Source organism: Aquarana catesbeiana, linkage group LG04 (genome assembly GCF_042186555.1).
Source record: "Aquarana catesbeiana isolate 2022-GZ linkage group LG04, ASM4218655v1, whole genome shotgun sequence".
NCBI classification, from domain to species: Eukaryota; Metazoa; Chordata; class Amphibia; order Anura; family Ranidae; genus Aquarana; species Aquarana catesbeiana.
The window spans coordinates 220,196,623-220,214,650 of NC_133327.1; the positions used below are offsets into that span (position 1 = coordinate 220,196,623).

General features: G+C 43.8%; 2 protein-coding genes across 5 annotated transcripts in view; both read right to left on the reverse strand.

The window, feature by feature from the left end:
• The window catches only part of RPL22L1 (ribosomal protein L22 like 1), a 541,480-nt gene that overhangs the window by 77,027 nt on the left and 446,425 nt on the right, over window positions 1-18,028 (reverse strand). The window lies entirely within an intron of this gene.
• Window positions 1-18,028, reverse strand: part of SLC7A14 (solute carrier family 7 member 14) — a 90,976-nt gene that overhangs the window by 6,651 nt on the left and 66,297 nt on the right. For all 4 annotated transcript variants that reach the window (XM_073626193.1, XM_073626194.1, XM_073626195.1 and 1 more), the window contains 3 exons: window positions 11,131-11,277; window positions 10,247-10,455; window positions 9,282-10,159 (listed from right to left, as the gene is read on the reverse strand). In XM_073626193.1, the coding sequence (XP_073482294.1) occupies window positions 9,282-10,159; window positions 10,247-10,455; window positions 11,131-11,277 (1,234 nt within the window). The remainder of the gene's footprint in view (window positions 1-9,281; window positions 10,160-10,246; window positions 10,456-11,130; window positions 11,278-18,028) is intronic.

Genomic DNA, 18,028 nt, shown 5'->3' on the forward strand with positions numbered 1-18,028 from the left:
TCTTTTGATGGTATTTGATCACCTCTGCAGTTTTTATTTTTTGCGCTATAAACGGAAAAAGACCGAAAATTTTGAAAAAAAATGATATTTTCTACTTTTTGTTATAAAAAAAATCCAATAAACTAAATTTTAGTCATACATTTAGGCCAAAATGTATTCGGCCACATGTCTTTGGTAAAAAAAATGTCAATAAGCATATATTTATTGGTTTGCGCAAAAGTTATAGCGTCTACAAACTAGGGTACATTTTCTGTAATTTACACAGCTTTTAGTTTATGACTGCCTATGTCATTTCTTGAGGTGCTAAAATGGCAGGGCAGTACAAACCCCCCCAAATGACCCCATTTTGGAAAGTAGACACCCCAAGGAAATTGCTGAGAGGCATGTTGAACCCATTGAATATTTTTTTTTTTTGTCCCAAGTGATTGAATAATGACAAAAAAAAAAAATATATTTACAAAAAGTTGTCACTAAATGATATATTGCTCACACAGGCCATGGGCCTATGTGGAATTGCACCCCAAAATACATTCAGCTGCTTCTCCTGAGTATGGGGATACCACATGTGTGGGACTTTTTGGGAGCTTAGCCGCGTACGGGGCCCCGAAAACCAAGCACCGCCTTCAGGATTTCTAAGGGTGTAAATTTTTGATTTCACTCTTCACTGCCTATCACAGTTTCAGAGGCCATGGAATGCCCAGGTGGCACAAAACCCCCCCAAATGACCCCATTTTGGAAAGTAGACACCCCAAGCTATTTGCTGAGAGGCATATTGAGTCCATGGAATATTTTATATTTTGACACAAGTTGCGGGAAAGTGACACTTTTTTTTTTTTTTTGCACAAAGTTGTCACTAAATGATATATTGCTCACACAGGGCATGGGCATATGTGGAATTGCACCCCAAAATACATTTAGCTGCTTCTCCTGAGTATGGGGATACCACATGTGTGGGACTTTTTGGGAGCCTAGCCGCGTACGGGGCCCCGAAAACCAAGCACCGCCTTCAGGATTTCCAAGGGTGAAAATTTTTGATTTCACTCTTCACTGCCTATCACAGTTTCGGAGGCCATGGAATGCCCAGGTGGCACAAACCCCCCCCCAAATCCAAATGACCCCATTTTGGAAAGTAGACACCCCAAGCTATTTGCTGAGAGGCATGGTGAGTATTTTGCAGCTCTCATTTGTTTTTGAAAATGAAGAAAGACAAGAAAAAACTTTTTTTTTTTTCTTTTTTCAATTTTCAAAACTTTGTGACAAAAAGTGAGGTCTGCAAAATACTCACTAACTCACTCTTCTAACTACTAATTACTTTGAACCCCCAAACATTATATATTTTTTTAAAGCAAATGCCCTACAGATTAAAATGGTGGGTGTTTCATTTTTTTTTTTTCACACAGTATTTGCGCAGCGATTTTTCAAACGCATTTTTTGGGGAAAAAATACACTTTTTTAAATTTTAATGCACTAAAACACACTATATTGCCCAAATGTTTGATGAAATAAAAAAGATGATCTTAGGCCGAGTACATGGATACCAAACATGACATGCTTTAAAATTGCGCACAAACGTGCAGTGGCAACAAAATAAATGCATTTTTAAAAGCCTTTAAAAGCCTTTACAGGTTACCACTTTAGATTTACAGAGGAGGTCTACTGCAAAAATTACTGCCCTCGATCTGACCTTCGCGGCGATACCTCACATGCATGGTGCAATTGCTGTTTACGTTTGACGACAGACCGCCGTTTGCGTTCGCCTTAGCGCGAGAGCAGGGGGGCGACAGGGGTGCTTTTTTTTTTTTTCTTTATTATTTTTTTGCTTTTTTATCTTATTTTTAAACTGTTCCTTTCATTTTTTTTTTTTTTAATCATTTTTATTGTTATCTCGGGGAATGCAAATATCCCCTATGATAGCAATAGGTAGTGACAGGTACTCTTTTTTGAAAAAATTGGGGTCTATTAGACCCTAGATCTCTCCTCTGCCCTCAAAGCATCTGATGACACCAAGATCGGTGTGATAAAATGCTTCCCCAATTTCCCAATGGCGCTATTTACATCCGGCGAAATCTAAGTCATAAAATGATCGTAGCTTCCGGTTTCTTAGGCCATAGAGATGTTTGGAGCCACTCTGGTCTCTGATCAGCTCTATGGTCAGCTGGCTGAATCACCGGCTGCATTCTCAGGTTCCCTGTTGAGACAGGAGAGCCAGAGAAAAACACGGAAGACGGTGTGGGGGGGGGGGCATTCCCTCCCACGGCTTGTAAAAGCAGTCTAGAGGCTAATTAGCCACTAGGATTGCTTTTACATGAAAGCCGACCGCTGGCTGAAAAGAATGATACCAAGATGATACCTAAACCTGCAGGCATCATTCTGGTATAACCATTCAAAGTCGTGAATGGCGTACCTGAAGACAAAAAAATGGTTAACAATAAAGCACAGTAAACAGTAAAGTATAAATAATTACATACCTGAAAAACAAACATGATAAAACATAATAACAATAACAATAACAATAAAACATTGCAGAATAGAATACAGTAAAAAAAGAGCAGAACAATAGAGAGAGAGAATAGAGAAAGAGAACAATAAAACGACAACTATTTTTTTTAATTTTATATATATATATTTTTTTTTACACTTTTTTTGTAACTAACTTTTATAACTGTAACCGGTTCCAGGTTCGGGTCTCTCAAAATGCGATGGCATCTTGGGAGACCCTGTGAAAGTGTGCCTAGTCTGTGGAATGCTGTACCCTACGCTAATACTCAACTAGTGCATGGTAGCGTTCAAAACATTCACCAATGCAAAGACCAGGATTGTCAGGACAGGAGGGACAATAATAGCGGGTGTCACGCCTATATCCGCGCTTGCTGCAGACACGACATCTTTTTGGGGGGGTTCGTTGGGTAGGGGTACTCGGGAGGACATAAAAATGCCTCTCATGCAGCCGACTGCATTTGGTTGGGGATGTGAATGGGGGAAGTACGGGCGCTGCAGAAGCGGTGTGTTCCCAATTAGGATTGGCGAATGCAGCAGGAAGGGCACTATGGGCAGGACGGGCCTGTGTTTGTCTTTTTGGTGGCAGCGGGACACTACTTGTGCTTGCCACCTCACCAGCTTGAACTGCACTTATGGGACTCGCCACGTCACCAAGTGTTACTGCAGCGCTGGTTTGACTACGACCGGGGTGTACTAGGCCGCTGGTGCTTGCCAGTTCAATAAAAAGCTTCCAAAAAAACTGTTAGCGATCGCAGGGATCAGGCCTGACTCTGCAAACGCTGCAGTTATGCGTTTAGTGTTTTGTAAGTGACAGTGATCGATCGATACTGCACTTGGGTGGGCTGGGCTGGGCTGGGCCGGGCGGAGGGGCAAAACGCAGGTGCTAGCAGGTATCTGGGCTGATCCCGCTAACACTGCGTTTTTGGGAACCCTAAACTGCTGGGGACGCTAGTATAGATCTGATCGGATCAGATATTGATCCGTTCAGATACTATACCACTAAAGGAGGCGTATGCTGCGTGCGTGGGTGTTAGTGGTACTGGCGCTAACCTGACGCTGCCTGGGGCCGGTGCTTGCTAGTTCACCAAAATGCTACCAAAAAAACTGTTAGCGATCGCAGGGATCAGGCCTGACTCTGCGAACGCTGCAGTTATGCGTTTAGTGCCTTGTAAGTGACAGTGATCGATCGATACTGCACTTGGGTGGACTGGGCTGGGCTGGGCCGGGTGGAGGGGCACAACGCAGGTGCTAGCAGGTATCTGGGCTGATCCCGCTAACACTGAGTTTTTGGGAACCCTAAACTGCTGGGGACGCTAGTATAGATCTGATCGGACCAGATATTGATCCGTTCAGATACTATACCACTAAGGGAGGTGTATGGTACGTGCGTGGGTGTCAGTGGTACTGGCGCTAATCTGGCGCAGCCTGGGGCTGGTGCTTGCCAGCTCACCAAAATGCTACAAAAAAAAACTGTTAGCGATCGCAGGGATCAGGCCTGACCATGCGAATGCTGCAGTTATGCGTTTAGTGTTTTGTAAGTGACAGTGATCGATCGATACTGCACTTGGGTGGGCCGGGCGGAGGGACAAAACGCAGGTGCTAGCAGGTATCTGGGCTGATCCCACTAACACTGCGTTTTTGGGAACCCTAAACTGCTGGGGACGCTAGTATAGATCTGATCAGATCAGATATTGATCCGTTCAGATACTATACCACTAAGGGAGGCGTATGCTGCGTGCGTGGGTGTTAGCGGTACTGGCGCTAATCTGACGCTGCCTGGGGCGACGCATATCACCGCCGGGCGACCGGGGGGCTAAACCTTTATTCGGTAATAAACGGCGGGTGCCCTGACACTATAAAAAATAAACAAACTAACCAGCGTCACCCGTAACAGTTATACGGTGATCAGTGGTGAAAGGGTTAACTAGGGGGCAATCAAGGGGTTAAAACATTTATTAGATAGTATATGGGGGTCCCTGTCGCTATAAAACGCTGACGGCGAACCTAAATATTTACCTCACTAACTAGCGTCACCAGCGACACTAATACAGCGATCAGAAAAATGATCGCTTAGTGACACTGGTGACAGGGGGTGATCAAGGGGTTAAAACTTTATTAGGGGGGGTTAGGGGGGTATCCTAGACCTAAAGGGGGGTAACAGTAACTGTCCCAACACTGTAACTGTCACAAACTGACACCAATGCAGTAATCAAAAAACTGCTGGTGTCAGTTTGTGACGGGGGGGGGGGGGTGATTGGGGGGGGATCGGGGTGTTTTGTGTGCCTGGCATGTTCTACTGTGTGTGTGTGTGTTGTGCACTCACTCACTTGTCTTCTCTCCTCGGGCCGGAACGGAAATTACCGAGCCGAGGAGAGATGACATCATTTCCCTTGCTGCTGTTTAGCATACAGCAGCAAAGGAATGTTCTCATTGGCCGGCGGCGATCGCGAGGGGGGGCCACGAACGGATGGCCTCCCCCTCATCTCCGATCGCCGTGGGAGAAAAGACGACCGCCTCGGGCACCGGGGGGTACGTGATTTTGCCTGTCCGTGCCACCTTGCCGACGTAAATCGGCGTGAGGCGGTCGTCAAGTGGTTAAGTGAGAAAGAGAATGTTGCAGGGTGTATGGTAAAGTATGCATGTGGGAGTGTGTTACGGAAATATAAGTTGTGTGATGTTGATTTAAGGAAACCTGTATGTTTTGTTGCACCTTGGTTTTATGTGAGGATTGAAAGGTGTATGAGGAGGTTAAAGTTGCAAGATGTGAGGCGGGATAAATGGTGTGAGAGCAAGAAGGTAATGCAGATACTGAAAGGAAGGGAGGAAGTGGAGGGAATAGGTGGTTTAAGAGTAGCTGAATGTAAGAAAGTCTGGAAGAATGTGTGCTGTAAAGGAGTGGATAATAGACAGAAGGATATTGCATGGATGGGGGTGCATGGGTGTTTGCCTACAAGGGAGTTTCAGAGGAGGAGAAGTTTTGTGGGTTTGTGGATAGTGAGGTGTGCCCGAGATGGGGGTGTGGTGGGGGGGGGTTGAGAGGGTGGTACATGTGTTTTGGGAGTGTCGCTATGAAAATATGGAAATGGATGGAGAAGATGGTTGAGGGATTGACTGGTGTGAATAGTGTAACGTATGAAATGGTGTTATATGGTTTGTGTGATTTAGGGAGGAATGAGGAGAGGTTGTTATGGATTGTTGTGAGTTGTATTAAAGAGTGTTTGTGGGATATTCTGAATATTTTGATTTTCAGGCAGGAAATGGTTAAAGTGAAAGAATGCGTGGCCATGGTCCGAGGAAAGATTTACAATTATGCATATTATGATTATAAGAACTTAGGAGAAAAGAATGCAAGAAAGTTATGGAAATTAGAGGAATGGAAACAATGGTGTATATAATGTAAATATTGGGATTATGCTATTGATGTTTATTTTTTTAAATGATTAACCTTTTTATTTTTGTTTTTCAGAGTGAGCGTAGGTGGCGACAAAGGGACAGTGTGGAGAAAGTATATAGGAGTGTTTTTTGTTTGTGTAGGGATAGGGTGGAGGGATAGTATATAATAGGGATAGTTTGTTGTTGCTTTTGTTAATGAAGGGTGGGAATGGGTTTTTTGTAAATAGTTCTGTTTTCTTTATTGTTGATTGTTTTGGAAATGTTCTTGATTATCTTTATTGGTGTTATATGCTTTTTGGGTTTTGGGTTTGGGGGTGGGTCTTTGGGAGGGAGGTGGGAGGGTTATGTAAATATTGTAAAAACTTTGATGTATTTCCAAAAAAAAAAAAATCTCTTTATAGAATGTTCAGAGGAATTGATCCAGTAATATGCACCCACAAAAATTCCACTAGCCTTCTAACCTAGTAAATATTGTCACATGAAAGCAAATTCCTTTGGTGTCTGATTACTACAAGCATGTTAAATGAATGAGCTTCTGGAAGATATCCAGACAATGAACTGTGAAAGTACAATGCCAAATTAACCTGAAGAACCCATCCGCGTCTCATTTCCCTTCTCATGTTTTCATTTTACAAAAATGTGTTTTGTACTAGAAGTATATATATACTTGGTTGCTAATGATAAACAGCCATCATGATATTTGGCCACATCAGGATTATATTTTTGATTGTGATACTGAATTATTTCATCACTGACAACTTCAGAAATGAAATATGCATGATAAGGGGCAGAGAAATCTCTTGATGTGCAGAGAAGCCTGTGGTCTAGCAGTGCCAGATGGTATGTGAGCAAAGTTAGCTCATAGAAATTTAATGATGCCTGTTCAAGTCATGGTGAGCTCTGGCAGGAGTAAGCCAAATTAAAATTCCAACTATCTGCTCTGGTGAACCCTGTTTGACAAGTCCTTGGCTACAGAAGCAAATGATCTGATAATTATTTTACAGTAACTGAAAATGTATGTATTATTTGCTTGTTAGGTGTGTGTCTCTTTCATGCAACATTTTATATGCATGCTTTATTATTCACAGCTGCAAGCCAAACTCTTAAGAAGATGAAATGCTTACAGCAGAGAGCTGCATATTTAATTGCTATCTACACCTGTGAGCCTGAAATTAATACAACCAGAAGAGATGTAATAGAGACATCTGTGCCCTTTACAAGGTGTCCTCTGCTCCATGGGGTACAAAGAGCAACCAAATCTAAACTATGAAGTCTGGTTTGCTCTTAGTGTGATATGCATTAGTATAGCCATCTTCTGTTAATGTGTTGCCCTAGTAAAAATACTGTATGTAAACAGAATATGAGTCACATTTATATCTAGAATGATGTACCCCCCAGCTATTACATATAAGAAATCTAGAGATTTTGACAACCATGTAAAAGCAGAGGTCTCTGGACTGTGTGTATTTATACTAATCACAGAACCTCTAATATCTTCTTTAGGTTACATGATGGAATTACAGTATTATATGATTGCTCTCACACTACAATTCTTTGATATCAGGGTTCAACCTCCCACTATGGCTATTGAATTCTGACAGCTGGAAATACATAATGATGCCTACATCTGATTGGACTCTGCCTGCTTCCTTCTATTTTTCTATTGAAAGATGTTGAGTGGGAGGGTCTTGGGTGTAACAATGCCCATGGGGCTACCCACATAGTGCATTTTGGCTGGTTTATCTGGAAGTGGCCAAAATTTGCTCTGTGTATGGCCAAATTTACATTGCTGGTCACGTTTGTAGTCAGGGGGCAAGTGCTCTCTTGCACTGGTGCTCAGAGGGAGGTTACCCTTACAGGGAAGATGTGACCTCTTGCATTGGTGGTCATTGTTGAAGCACATGTGTCCTCTTGCACTGGTGAGCAGTGCTGAAGTACCCCCTTATATTGTTGGTAAGTAGAAAATGGTGAGTGGAGAAGTACCCACTTAAAGTGATGGTTATTGGGAAGAATGCCCCATTGCAATAGTAGGCAGTGGGAAGAATGCCTTATTACATTGGCAGCCAGAGGAAAGATTGACTCTTACATTGGTGGGCACTGGAAAAGGTGCAGCTTACATTCGTTTTCAGAGGAAGACCAGCCCCCTTTTATTAATGATTAATTGGGAAGTGCCCACTTAAATTGGTGACTATTGGTAAGATTGTCCCTCATGTTTGTGGTCAGTGGGAAGAATGCACCATTGCATTGGTGGTTAGTGGGAGAATCACTCATTACAGTGGCAGTTAGCAGAAAGATTGTCCCTTACATATGTGGTCAGTGGGAAGACTCCTCCTTACATTGGTGGCTAGTCACTGGTGATCCAGTGGGTAAATGTCTCCTTGTATTGTAAGACAGTCGAAAAGTTTCTGCTTTAATTGGTAGGCAGAGGTAGAAAGGCAGCTTACATTGATGGTCAATGTAGAAGTGCCTACTTTCATTGGTGGTCATTGGAAAGAATGCCCCTTACACTAGTGACCAGAGGAAAAGTGCCCATTTTCATTTTTGCTCATTGGAAAGAGTGCCCGTTATGTTAGTGGCCAGCGAGAAGAATGGCCTTTACATTGGCAGTCATTGGGGAGAATGGTCTATTACATTTGCAGGCAGAAGGAAGAAAGCTGCTTACATTGGTAAAGTTGTGCCCTCTTATACAGATGAGAGGTAAGGAAACTGTGGGTATAGGATTGGGTATATGGGATTGTATGATATTATTTTTTATTTATTTCTTTGGTTGAACTAGATGGACTTGGTGTCTTTTTTCAAACGGACTATGTAACTATGTAAATGCCTGCTTAAAATGGTGGGCAGTGGAAAAGTTCAATTTCAAATTGGTTGGCAGAGGCAGAAGCATGCCTTACATTGATGGTCAGTGAAGAAGTACCCACTTCAACATTGGTGGTCATTGGAAAGAATATTGGTATTATATTGGTAGTGTATGGAAATCACATACAATGGTGGTAAGTGGCAAAAAATCCCCTTACACACAGCTAAAAAGTTCATTGGTGTCAGAGGACACAGTAGGAAAGGCTTCACTGGTTCTGAGCTGTTGGCTCTGTAAAGTGACACTGGTACAAGAACTATCCAGACACCTTCACACAGCAGAATAATCCATCTAAACAAGTTGCCAATTAATACATTCCCTGATAGAACCCTCTAGGGATCTCAAATATAACCCCAAGAAACCATGCTTGCTTAATTCTCTGTAGTTCACAAGATAGAATTTTAGGAAAATTGTAATCTCCCTGCACACACACACAACAAGTTTACTTGATAACAAGATGGTATCAAGTAAAACAGTGCAATATATTCAAATGTATACATTAGCAAAATATTGAAAGCACTGAAGAACTTACCCACAAAGCACCAGACAGCAAATCGAATCCATGTTATAGCCGATAGTTTAAGCATAAGATAAATATTGACCATCATTGCAAATGCAGGAACAAATGGAACACATGGTGCCATGTATGGCAACTTCTTGGGATTCTCTGGTTGCTGAAGAATAACAAAAACCAGGGCAAGGATTAGCAGTACCATCAAAATGACCAGGAGGACTGCCCACCATACTTGGTCATATACGTAATCTGCACCAAATATAATAAAGGAGCAAAAGATGAACAACAAAACAAACAGAAGCATGACACAGATGGTCACTGTTCGACCGGTAGCAACAGTCGGTCGATCCATTTTCCCAGGCAAGCCAAGACGGATCCTCATTGTGTAATATCTTGGTCCAATAAATTTTTTCAGCTTAAAAAGATAGATGTTTTCAGAGCCATCAGCTTCAATTCCAGATGTCATGTCCACTGTTCCATAGTTTGGATGGTTTACATTGTAGTTGGCCTTATCAGATTTGCCAATCAGCATTTCATTGTCTCCCAGAGAGGGCAGGTTCTTTGCTCCACATATGTTGGTGGCAGGACCTGAGAACTCCTCCCCATCACTCATGGGAGAGCAGGCTTCCTTTTCACAATCAGCAAGAATACCTTCTTTCTTTTTGGTGTGTTCCTCAGAAAGAAATTTGACAAAACCATCAATATCACTTTCAGGCTGGTAACGTAATAAAAGTACACACACAGAAACAAGGGTGTATGCTAGGAGAGTTCCTATAGACATCATTTCTATTAGGTCCCGAAGACTGACCAAAAGAGAGAGAAGGGCTGCAAGGAATCCAGAGACAATACAAGCCACCACAGGAGTCTCTGTGTAGGAGCTGACATGGGACAAAAACCTAAAATACAAAAGAAAAAGTTCAGAATGCATTTTTGAAAAGATTAATTATTGCAAACAGGCATCAGTCTGCGCAACCACTACTTACCTGAACAATAACCCATCACCAGACATAGCATAAATGACTCTGGGCATAGGAAACAGAGATCCAAACAGGCTGACTGTAAGCCCAGCTACAGATCCAATGGCCACAATGAATTTAGCAACATAGAATCCATGGGCTACAAACATCTCCATAAGTGGTGATTCCGTATCAATCATATTGTAGGGAACCATTAATGTTAATATAACACTGACCTAAAAAACAAAAGTAAAATTCCCACTTCAACACATCTCACACAGCTAACATGGCAAAGTAGTAAAAATGCTAAAATATTGTACAGCTAGGAGACAGATGCTTTTCATAGGATGGATGTGTAGATTCAAAAACAATTTTTCGGCATAAGAGAACATTTTCAAATCCTCTCCTAAGTTTGGTAATAGATGTCCTACATGCTGAAGGTATAATATTAGGTCAATGAATTGTAACATATTGAACTGTTCTCAATGGGCCTTATGTACTTCCAAACCTCTATCAATTTAACATGCTAGCAAAAATGCTAAAGTTATGTTCAGTGTATGCTTATAAACAAACAAAGATAATTAGGGAAAACTGGCAATTTAATTTATTTAAACTCTTACTTATTTGGAAAATTCATTTTGCATAAATGTGGCAATTTTTATTACATTTACTGTATATAAATATACATATTTATTCAATCCTAAGGTCTCCTTTTTCTTATTAGAATTTTTTTCTCATCAATTATACAATGTTTATATAATAAATATTTTTAAATTGAATGGTGAACATAAAAAAATGTTTTAAGAGCTCTATTTGTTACTCACTCTTCCTAAAAAATTAATTTCAATTACATACTTCAAAACAAAAAAGGTGTCATACTATAGAATTTAAAAAAAATGAGCTATACTTACAGAAACATAGGCTGTCAGACAGGTAATCAGTGAAGCTGTGATAGCATATGGAATAGAGGTGTTGGGACTCTTTGCTTCCTCTCCTGTGGTAGCAATGATGTCAAAGCCGATGAAGGCATAGAAACATGTGGCTGCACCCTTCAGAACCTGAAAGTCAACAAAGTACCAATTTTGAAATTCTATCATACACCCTATTTCCTGAAGCAGACCCAACGTCCCATTACTGGTCAACAGAATAGCTGTTGACCAGTAGAATATATTTAAACAAATATCTAACTTTGATAAACATATTTTTCAGGTTCATAAACTAGGTTGGAGAAATAATAAAAATGCACTGTTATAGTGCATATAGTGCAGAAAAGCTGGAGATATTCAAAACAAAAGAAAATATAAACATGAAAGAAAAAGTGTAATGAATCCAATTTTCCTCCTACCAGCTCCCTAAACTTCTACAAATACTTGAAAAGATTTGTTCTTGTTGCCTGTCACCTGCTTTTTGAACCTTTATTCTTCACATCTCTATTCTTTAAAAGCTAAGTTCACCTTTAGGAGCATGTAACATGTTACACCCATATTTAGGGTGTAACAGGTAACATGCTCCTAGTGACCCACCTCCTCCTGCCAGCGTTCCTCACGTTGTGACAGTGAGTAGGGGAACTTCTCCCCACATTCACTGTCACAATTTGAAAACAACATGCTGTCACAATTTGAAAACAGTTTCCTGTGAATGAAATAGACTACAAGTACAGTTGGCCTCTGTGGTCGACAACTTGTGGTTCTCAATAAACTGCAAAGGCTCTGGTGAGTGCCCTCATGGTTCATTGATTCTTCCTGTGATTCAGTAACTGCCTGCCCTTTTTGGAGTTACGGGCAGACAGCTTACTACATGTCTGCATGATCCACGCACATACCTGTAGGTATAGTAAATATCTGCTAAACCTACACCATTAAGGAGATACTTACTTTAGTAGCAACCGGTGAAGTCACCGGCGCATGAGCACTGTGCTCTCAATGGATAGCATGCCATCCATTGAGAGAGCTGGGCAGCGGCTGTGACTCCCGTGCGCATGTGCAGGAGTGACGTCATCGCAGTTCGGCCATACAAATGGCCAGAGCCTGCAAACCTGGAAGGAAGATCAGGTGAAGATGGAAACCCTGTCAACAGTGACAGCATGCCACTGGAGGGCTTTGTTTAACCGCTTGCCGCCCGCCGTCTGTCATATGACGGCGAGGCTCTCGTTCTGGGAGGGCGTCATATGACGCCCTGCCCTTTAAACAGGGAATGCGCACGCATCCCTGTACCCTCAGCGGCGTGTCACGGAGACACCGCTCGCCACCGAGGGGGGGTAAACAGCCATTGGGCATGGCTGTTTACCACGTGATGACAGCTGGTACCGCCCCATTGTGCACAGCGCATGCGCACTATCGGGAGCGCGCAGCGCATGCATGTCGGTGGCGGGAACACTGCTCGTCACCGACGATGGTAAACAGCCATTGGCCGGCGGCTGTTTACCACGTGATCGGCTGTGATCCAATCACAGCTGATCACTAAATGTAAACACAGAGCGGTAACTACCCGTTACCAGCTCTTCTCTCCTCACACACCGTTTCCAGTGTGAGGAGAGAAGAGCTAGGAGCAGTGAGTTACCAATCTGTGTCTGTATTGTACTGTACAAGCACAACACTTGTCCCATCGCCCCCCCATTGTCATCTGTCACCCAACAGTCACCCCCATAAAGTGCACCTGTCACATAAGACTGCCATCAGTGACCGTCAGCGGTGCACCTGTCAGCCATCACCTGTCACCCATCAGTGACCGTCAGCCATCACCCATCAGTGACTGTCACCCATCACCCGTCACCCATCAGCCATCACTCATCAGTGACATCAGCCATTAACCGTCACCAATCACTGACCGTCAGCCATTACCCGTCACCCATCAGTGACCGTCAGCCGTCACCCATCAGTGACCGTCAGCTATCACCCGTCACCAATCAGTCACCATCAGCCATTACCCGTCACCCATCAGTGACGTCAGCCGTCACCCATCAGTGACCATCAGCCATCACCCGTCACCCACCAGTGACATCAGCGATTACCCGTCACCCATCAGTGATGTCAGCGATTACCCGTCACCCATCATTGACGTCAGCCATTACCCGTCACCCATCAGTGACCATCAGCGGTGCACACATCACCCATCAGTGACCATGGCCTGTCACCCGTCAGTGACCATCACCGTCCGTGGCCTGTCACCCATCAGTGACCATCACCTATCACACCGTCATCACCTATCAGTGAACGTCACCTGCCACCCATCTCACAGCCCATCAGTGACTGTTACCTGCCACCTGTCACACAGCCATCAGCGTCATGTCCAAAAGATTATACACCAGTGAGGAGGCGTTCCAGATCCTCTTCATGACTGATGAGAGCAACGGGGAGTTCTCATCAGATTCCAATTCTGATTCCGAATCAAATTCGGCATTTGAACCCAATAGTGAATCGGCAAATGATTCGGAGGAAGAATGGGTCCCTCCTAAAAGGGCACGGCACTCTGGAAACCAGGATTATATTCCAAGGCCCAGTACCAGCGCTGCCGCCAGCAGTAGGCCCCAAGAACAAATTCCCAGCCCCAGTACCAGCGCTGCCGCCAGCGATAGGCCCAGGTATCAAATGCCCAGTACCAGCGCTGCCGCAGAGATAGGCCCCAGGAACAAATGCCCAGACCCAGTACCAGTGCTGCCACATCACGCCTGAGTACCAGCACAGGAAATTCAATTCCCCCAACTACTGGAGTGTCACGTCCCCCATGAGCCAGGGCCTCTATATATATGCCAGATGGTCTTGCCAACCCAACATGGCTGCCATCTGACTTGGGATCACCAATTATTCCCCCATTCACAGCACAGCCAGGTGTGCAGGCCAACACCCAAAATTTCACAGCAATTGATCTGTTTTTGCCCGACACTATACGCAATTTATTGTGGACCAGACAAATTTATATGCCCAGCAGTATATTGCCAACAACCCCCAATCATCCTATGCCCGTCCATTTGAGTGGAGAGATCTGAATTTGGAGGAGTTCAAATTGTTTATGGGCCTCACCCTAAACATGGGGCTTACAAAAAAAAAAAGAAGGACATGCCTATTGGTCCACCAACCCTATCCACGACATGCCCATTTATTCTGCCGTAATGGCCAGGTCCCGATACGAAATGATAATGCGCTTTCTTCATTTTAGCAACAACACCCAGTGACCTCCCCGCAATCATCCAAATTATGACAAATTATATAAACTTCGACCACTGATAAATTTCTTTTCCCAACAATTTGCAGAACTCTATGTCCCCGATAAGAACATATGTGTCGATGAGTCCCTGGTACCCTTTTCAGGCCGGCTAGAAATAAAGCAATATATTCCTAGCAAAAGGGCCAGATACGGAGTAAAATTATACAAGCTCTGTGAGAGAGCCACGGGATATTTGTATGTGTTCCGCATATATGAAGGAAAAGATTCCCAGATCCAGCCCCTTGAGTGCCCGGCCTACATGGGCATAACTGGAAAGATTGTATGGGACTGGGCATACCCACTTCTGAACAAAGTATATCACATATACCTCGACAATTTCTACACTGGCCTGCCCCAAACACCTATACATTGCAAAAACCCTGGCCTGCGGAACCTCCAGAAAAAGGGCTTCCCACAATCTCTAGCAAACAAAAAGCTGCGAAGGGGGGAAAGAGCAGCATTGAGATGCAACGAAGTGCTGGCCTTGAGGTGGAAGGATAAAAGGAACGTGCACATGATGTCCACCATCCATGACGACACTACAATTGAGGTTCAAAGAAGAAGAGGTCCCATTGAAAAGCCAGTATGTGTCCAAGATTATAATCTCTACACGGGGGGTGGATTTCAATGATCAAATGATTCAGCCCTATTTGTCGATAAGGAGGTCCCGATTCTGGTACAAGAAGGTAGCAATTTATCTCATACATTTGGCCGTTTATAATTCCTATGTAGTCTACACCAAATCCACACAAAGCCCCCCCCCCCCTACAATTCATAGAAGAAGTTGTTACGTCCCTCATCTATCACCAAAGACCTCCCCTGAAGACCTTCGATCTGAGGCTGTGTGCCGACTTCATGAGCGTCACTTCCCCTTCAACATTCCACCATCTGAAGCAGGCCGGAGACGGCAAAAAAAATGTTGCGTGTGCACCAAAAGAGGATTTCGAAAAGATACCAGCTACCATTGTCCCCAGTGTCCCTCCCAAACTGGCCTTTGCATTGGTGAATGCTTCCAACTTTATCATACATCCCTAAAATATTAGCCCATATTTTTACCCATTTCCCAATTTTCATCATCTGTGCTGACCATTTTCCATGCTTCCCCAAATAACCATGCCACTGCCTTCCACGTTAACTGACCCTGGCCTGTTTTTTGACTATAACTCTGCCTACCGTTTGGACTGCTGCCACATGAACTCACCCTGGCCTGTTTTGTGACTATGCCTCTGCCTAACGTTTGGACTGCCTCCACGTGAACTGACCCTGGCCTGTTTTATCAACTACGCTATTGCCTACCACTTGGACTGCTTGCACGTGAACTGACCCTGGCCTGTTTTATGGACTATGCTTTTGCCTACCACTTGGACTGATCTGTTGCCCTGCTACTGTAGTACACAGGGGTCTCACATATGTGAGGGGCTCCAGAATTGTTTTTCCGGATGGAGAAAACAATTTTTTTTTTGTTTTCTCCGGGTTTCAGGATTTCTGGATTAGGGTCTGGAGTCCGGAGGCTTCATAGAGATTTAGGTGGGTTGAAGCCTCTACCCCTGTGCACAGGTCTTACCTGATTGCGGCCCTCAGCCTGATGCTGACTTACTGCCATCATGCCTCTGCCTGCTGCATGAAGGGACCACACTGCTACATGGACTATGCAAATAATTAGCTGTAGCAAGAGGCAGTAGGTTTATGAAGGGCTGGAGAGCAGTACAATGAGTGTCTGCAGGTAACCGTGTACCAGGATCAATATTATGGCTGTGCTGGCTGTCTCCGCCTGGACAATTTCTATGGACTGTGCTGTGCTGACAATATCCTTGTGCTGACTATAGACAATATTCCTGCCTGCTGCCTGGATAATTACTATTGCTGTTGCTAAGCACATCCCTGCCTGCTGCCTGGACCAGTGTTCTCCTCTGCGGATACTACTAAAAGCACAGGTAATGCTTTTTTTTTTTACCCTTTCCGCAATATAATTTATTTTGGATTGTAATTCTTGGTATGTACATGCTATGTGTTAGAAATATGAAGGGCCTTCAAAAATGATAGGTTGCCAGGAAATTACATATGTCATTTATGCTCCTAGAATGCCTGATGGTGCTACTTGGATGTTGGGCCTCTGTATGTGGCCAGGCTGTGTAAAAGGCTCACACATGTGGTATCGCCATACTCAGGAGGAGTAGCAGAATGTATTTTGGGATGTCATCTTTGCTATGTACATGCTATGTGTTGGAAATATCTGATAAATGGACAACTTTGTGTAAAAAAAATGCGTTTTCATTTATTTTCCACATGTTCCAAAAACTTCTGGAAAAAAAATGAACCGTTCAAAGGACTCATTATGCCTCATAGATTATACGTTGGAGAGTTTGCTTTCCAAAATGGGGTCATTTTGGCGGCAATTCCATTGTCCTGGTGCTCCAGGGCCTTCAAAAGTGTAATAGGTGGTTGAGAAATGAGATGTGTCATTTATGCTCGTAGAACGCCTGAAGATGCTACTTCAATGTTGGGCCTTTGTATGTGGCCAGGCTGTGTAAAAGTCTCACACATGTGGTATTGCCATACTCAGGAGGAGTAGCAGAATGTATTTTGGGGTGTCATCTTTGCTATGTACATGCTATGTGTTGGAAATATCTGATAAATGGACAACTTTGTGTAAAAAAAATGCGTTTTCATTTTTTTTTCCACATTTTCCAAAAACGTCTGGAAAAAAATGAACCGTTCTAAAGACTCATTATGCCTCATAGATTATACATTGGGGTGTTTGCTTTCCAAAATGGGGTCATTTTGGGGCAATTCCATTGTCCTGGTGCTCCAGGGCCTTCAAAAGTGTAATAGGTGGTTGACAAATGAGATCTGTCATTTATGCTTGTAGAACGCCTGAAGATGCTACTTCAATATGGGGCCTTTGTATGTGGCCAGGCTGTGTAAAAGTATCACACATGTGGTATCGCCCTACTCAGGAAGAGTAGCAGAATGTATTTTGGTGTGTCATTTGCTGTATGCCTATGCTCTGTGAGAGAAATAACCTGTTAATATGACAATTTTGTAAAAAAAAAAAATACCGTATTTATCGGCGTATAACACGCACTTTTTTCCCCTTAAAATCAGGGGAAAATCACGGGTGCGTGTTATACGCCGATCCCCTGCGATCCTGACCTGTCAGAATTTAAAAATCGCTGATCGCGATTTGAAAATGGCGCCGCCGGCGCCGAAATACACAGTGCCGGTCTTCGGCTCTTCTCGGCGGCTTTCGGTTTCACTCGAGCGCCGCCCGAACCTAGCCGAGTATACTCGGCTAGTTTCGGATAGCTCCGCTCACCGTCCGAGTGGAACCGAAAGTAAACGAGAGCCGCCGAGAAGAGCCGAGGACCGGCTCTGTGTATTTCGGCGCCGGCGGCGCCATTTTCGAATCGCGGTCGGCGATTTTGAAGCTCACAGGCTTCAGCAAGGCTGGACTGGGGCAAGGCTGGACTGGGGCAAGGCTGGACTGGACACTGGGGAAGGCTGCACTGACATGGCTGCACTGACATGGCTGCACTGACATGGCTGCACTAGCAAGGCTGCACTAGCAAGGCTGCACTGACATGGCTGCACTGACATGGCTGCACT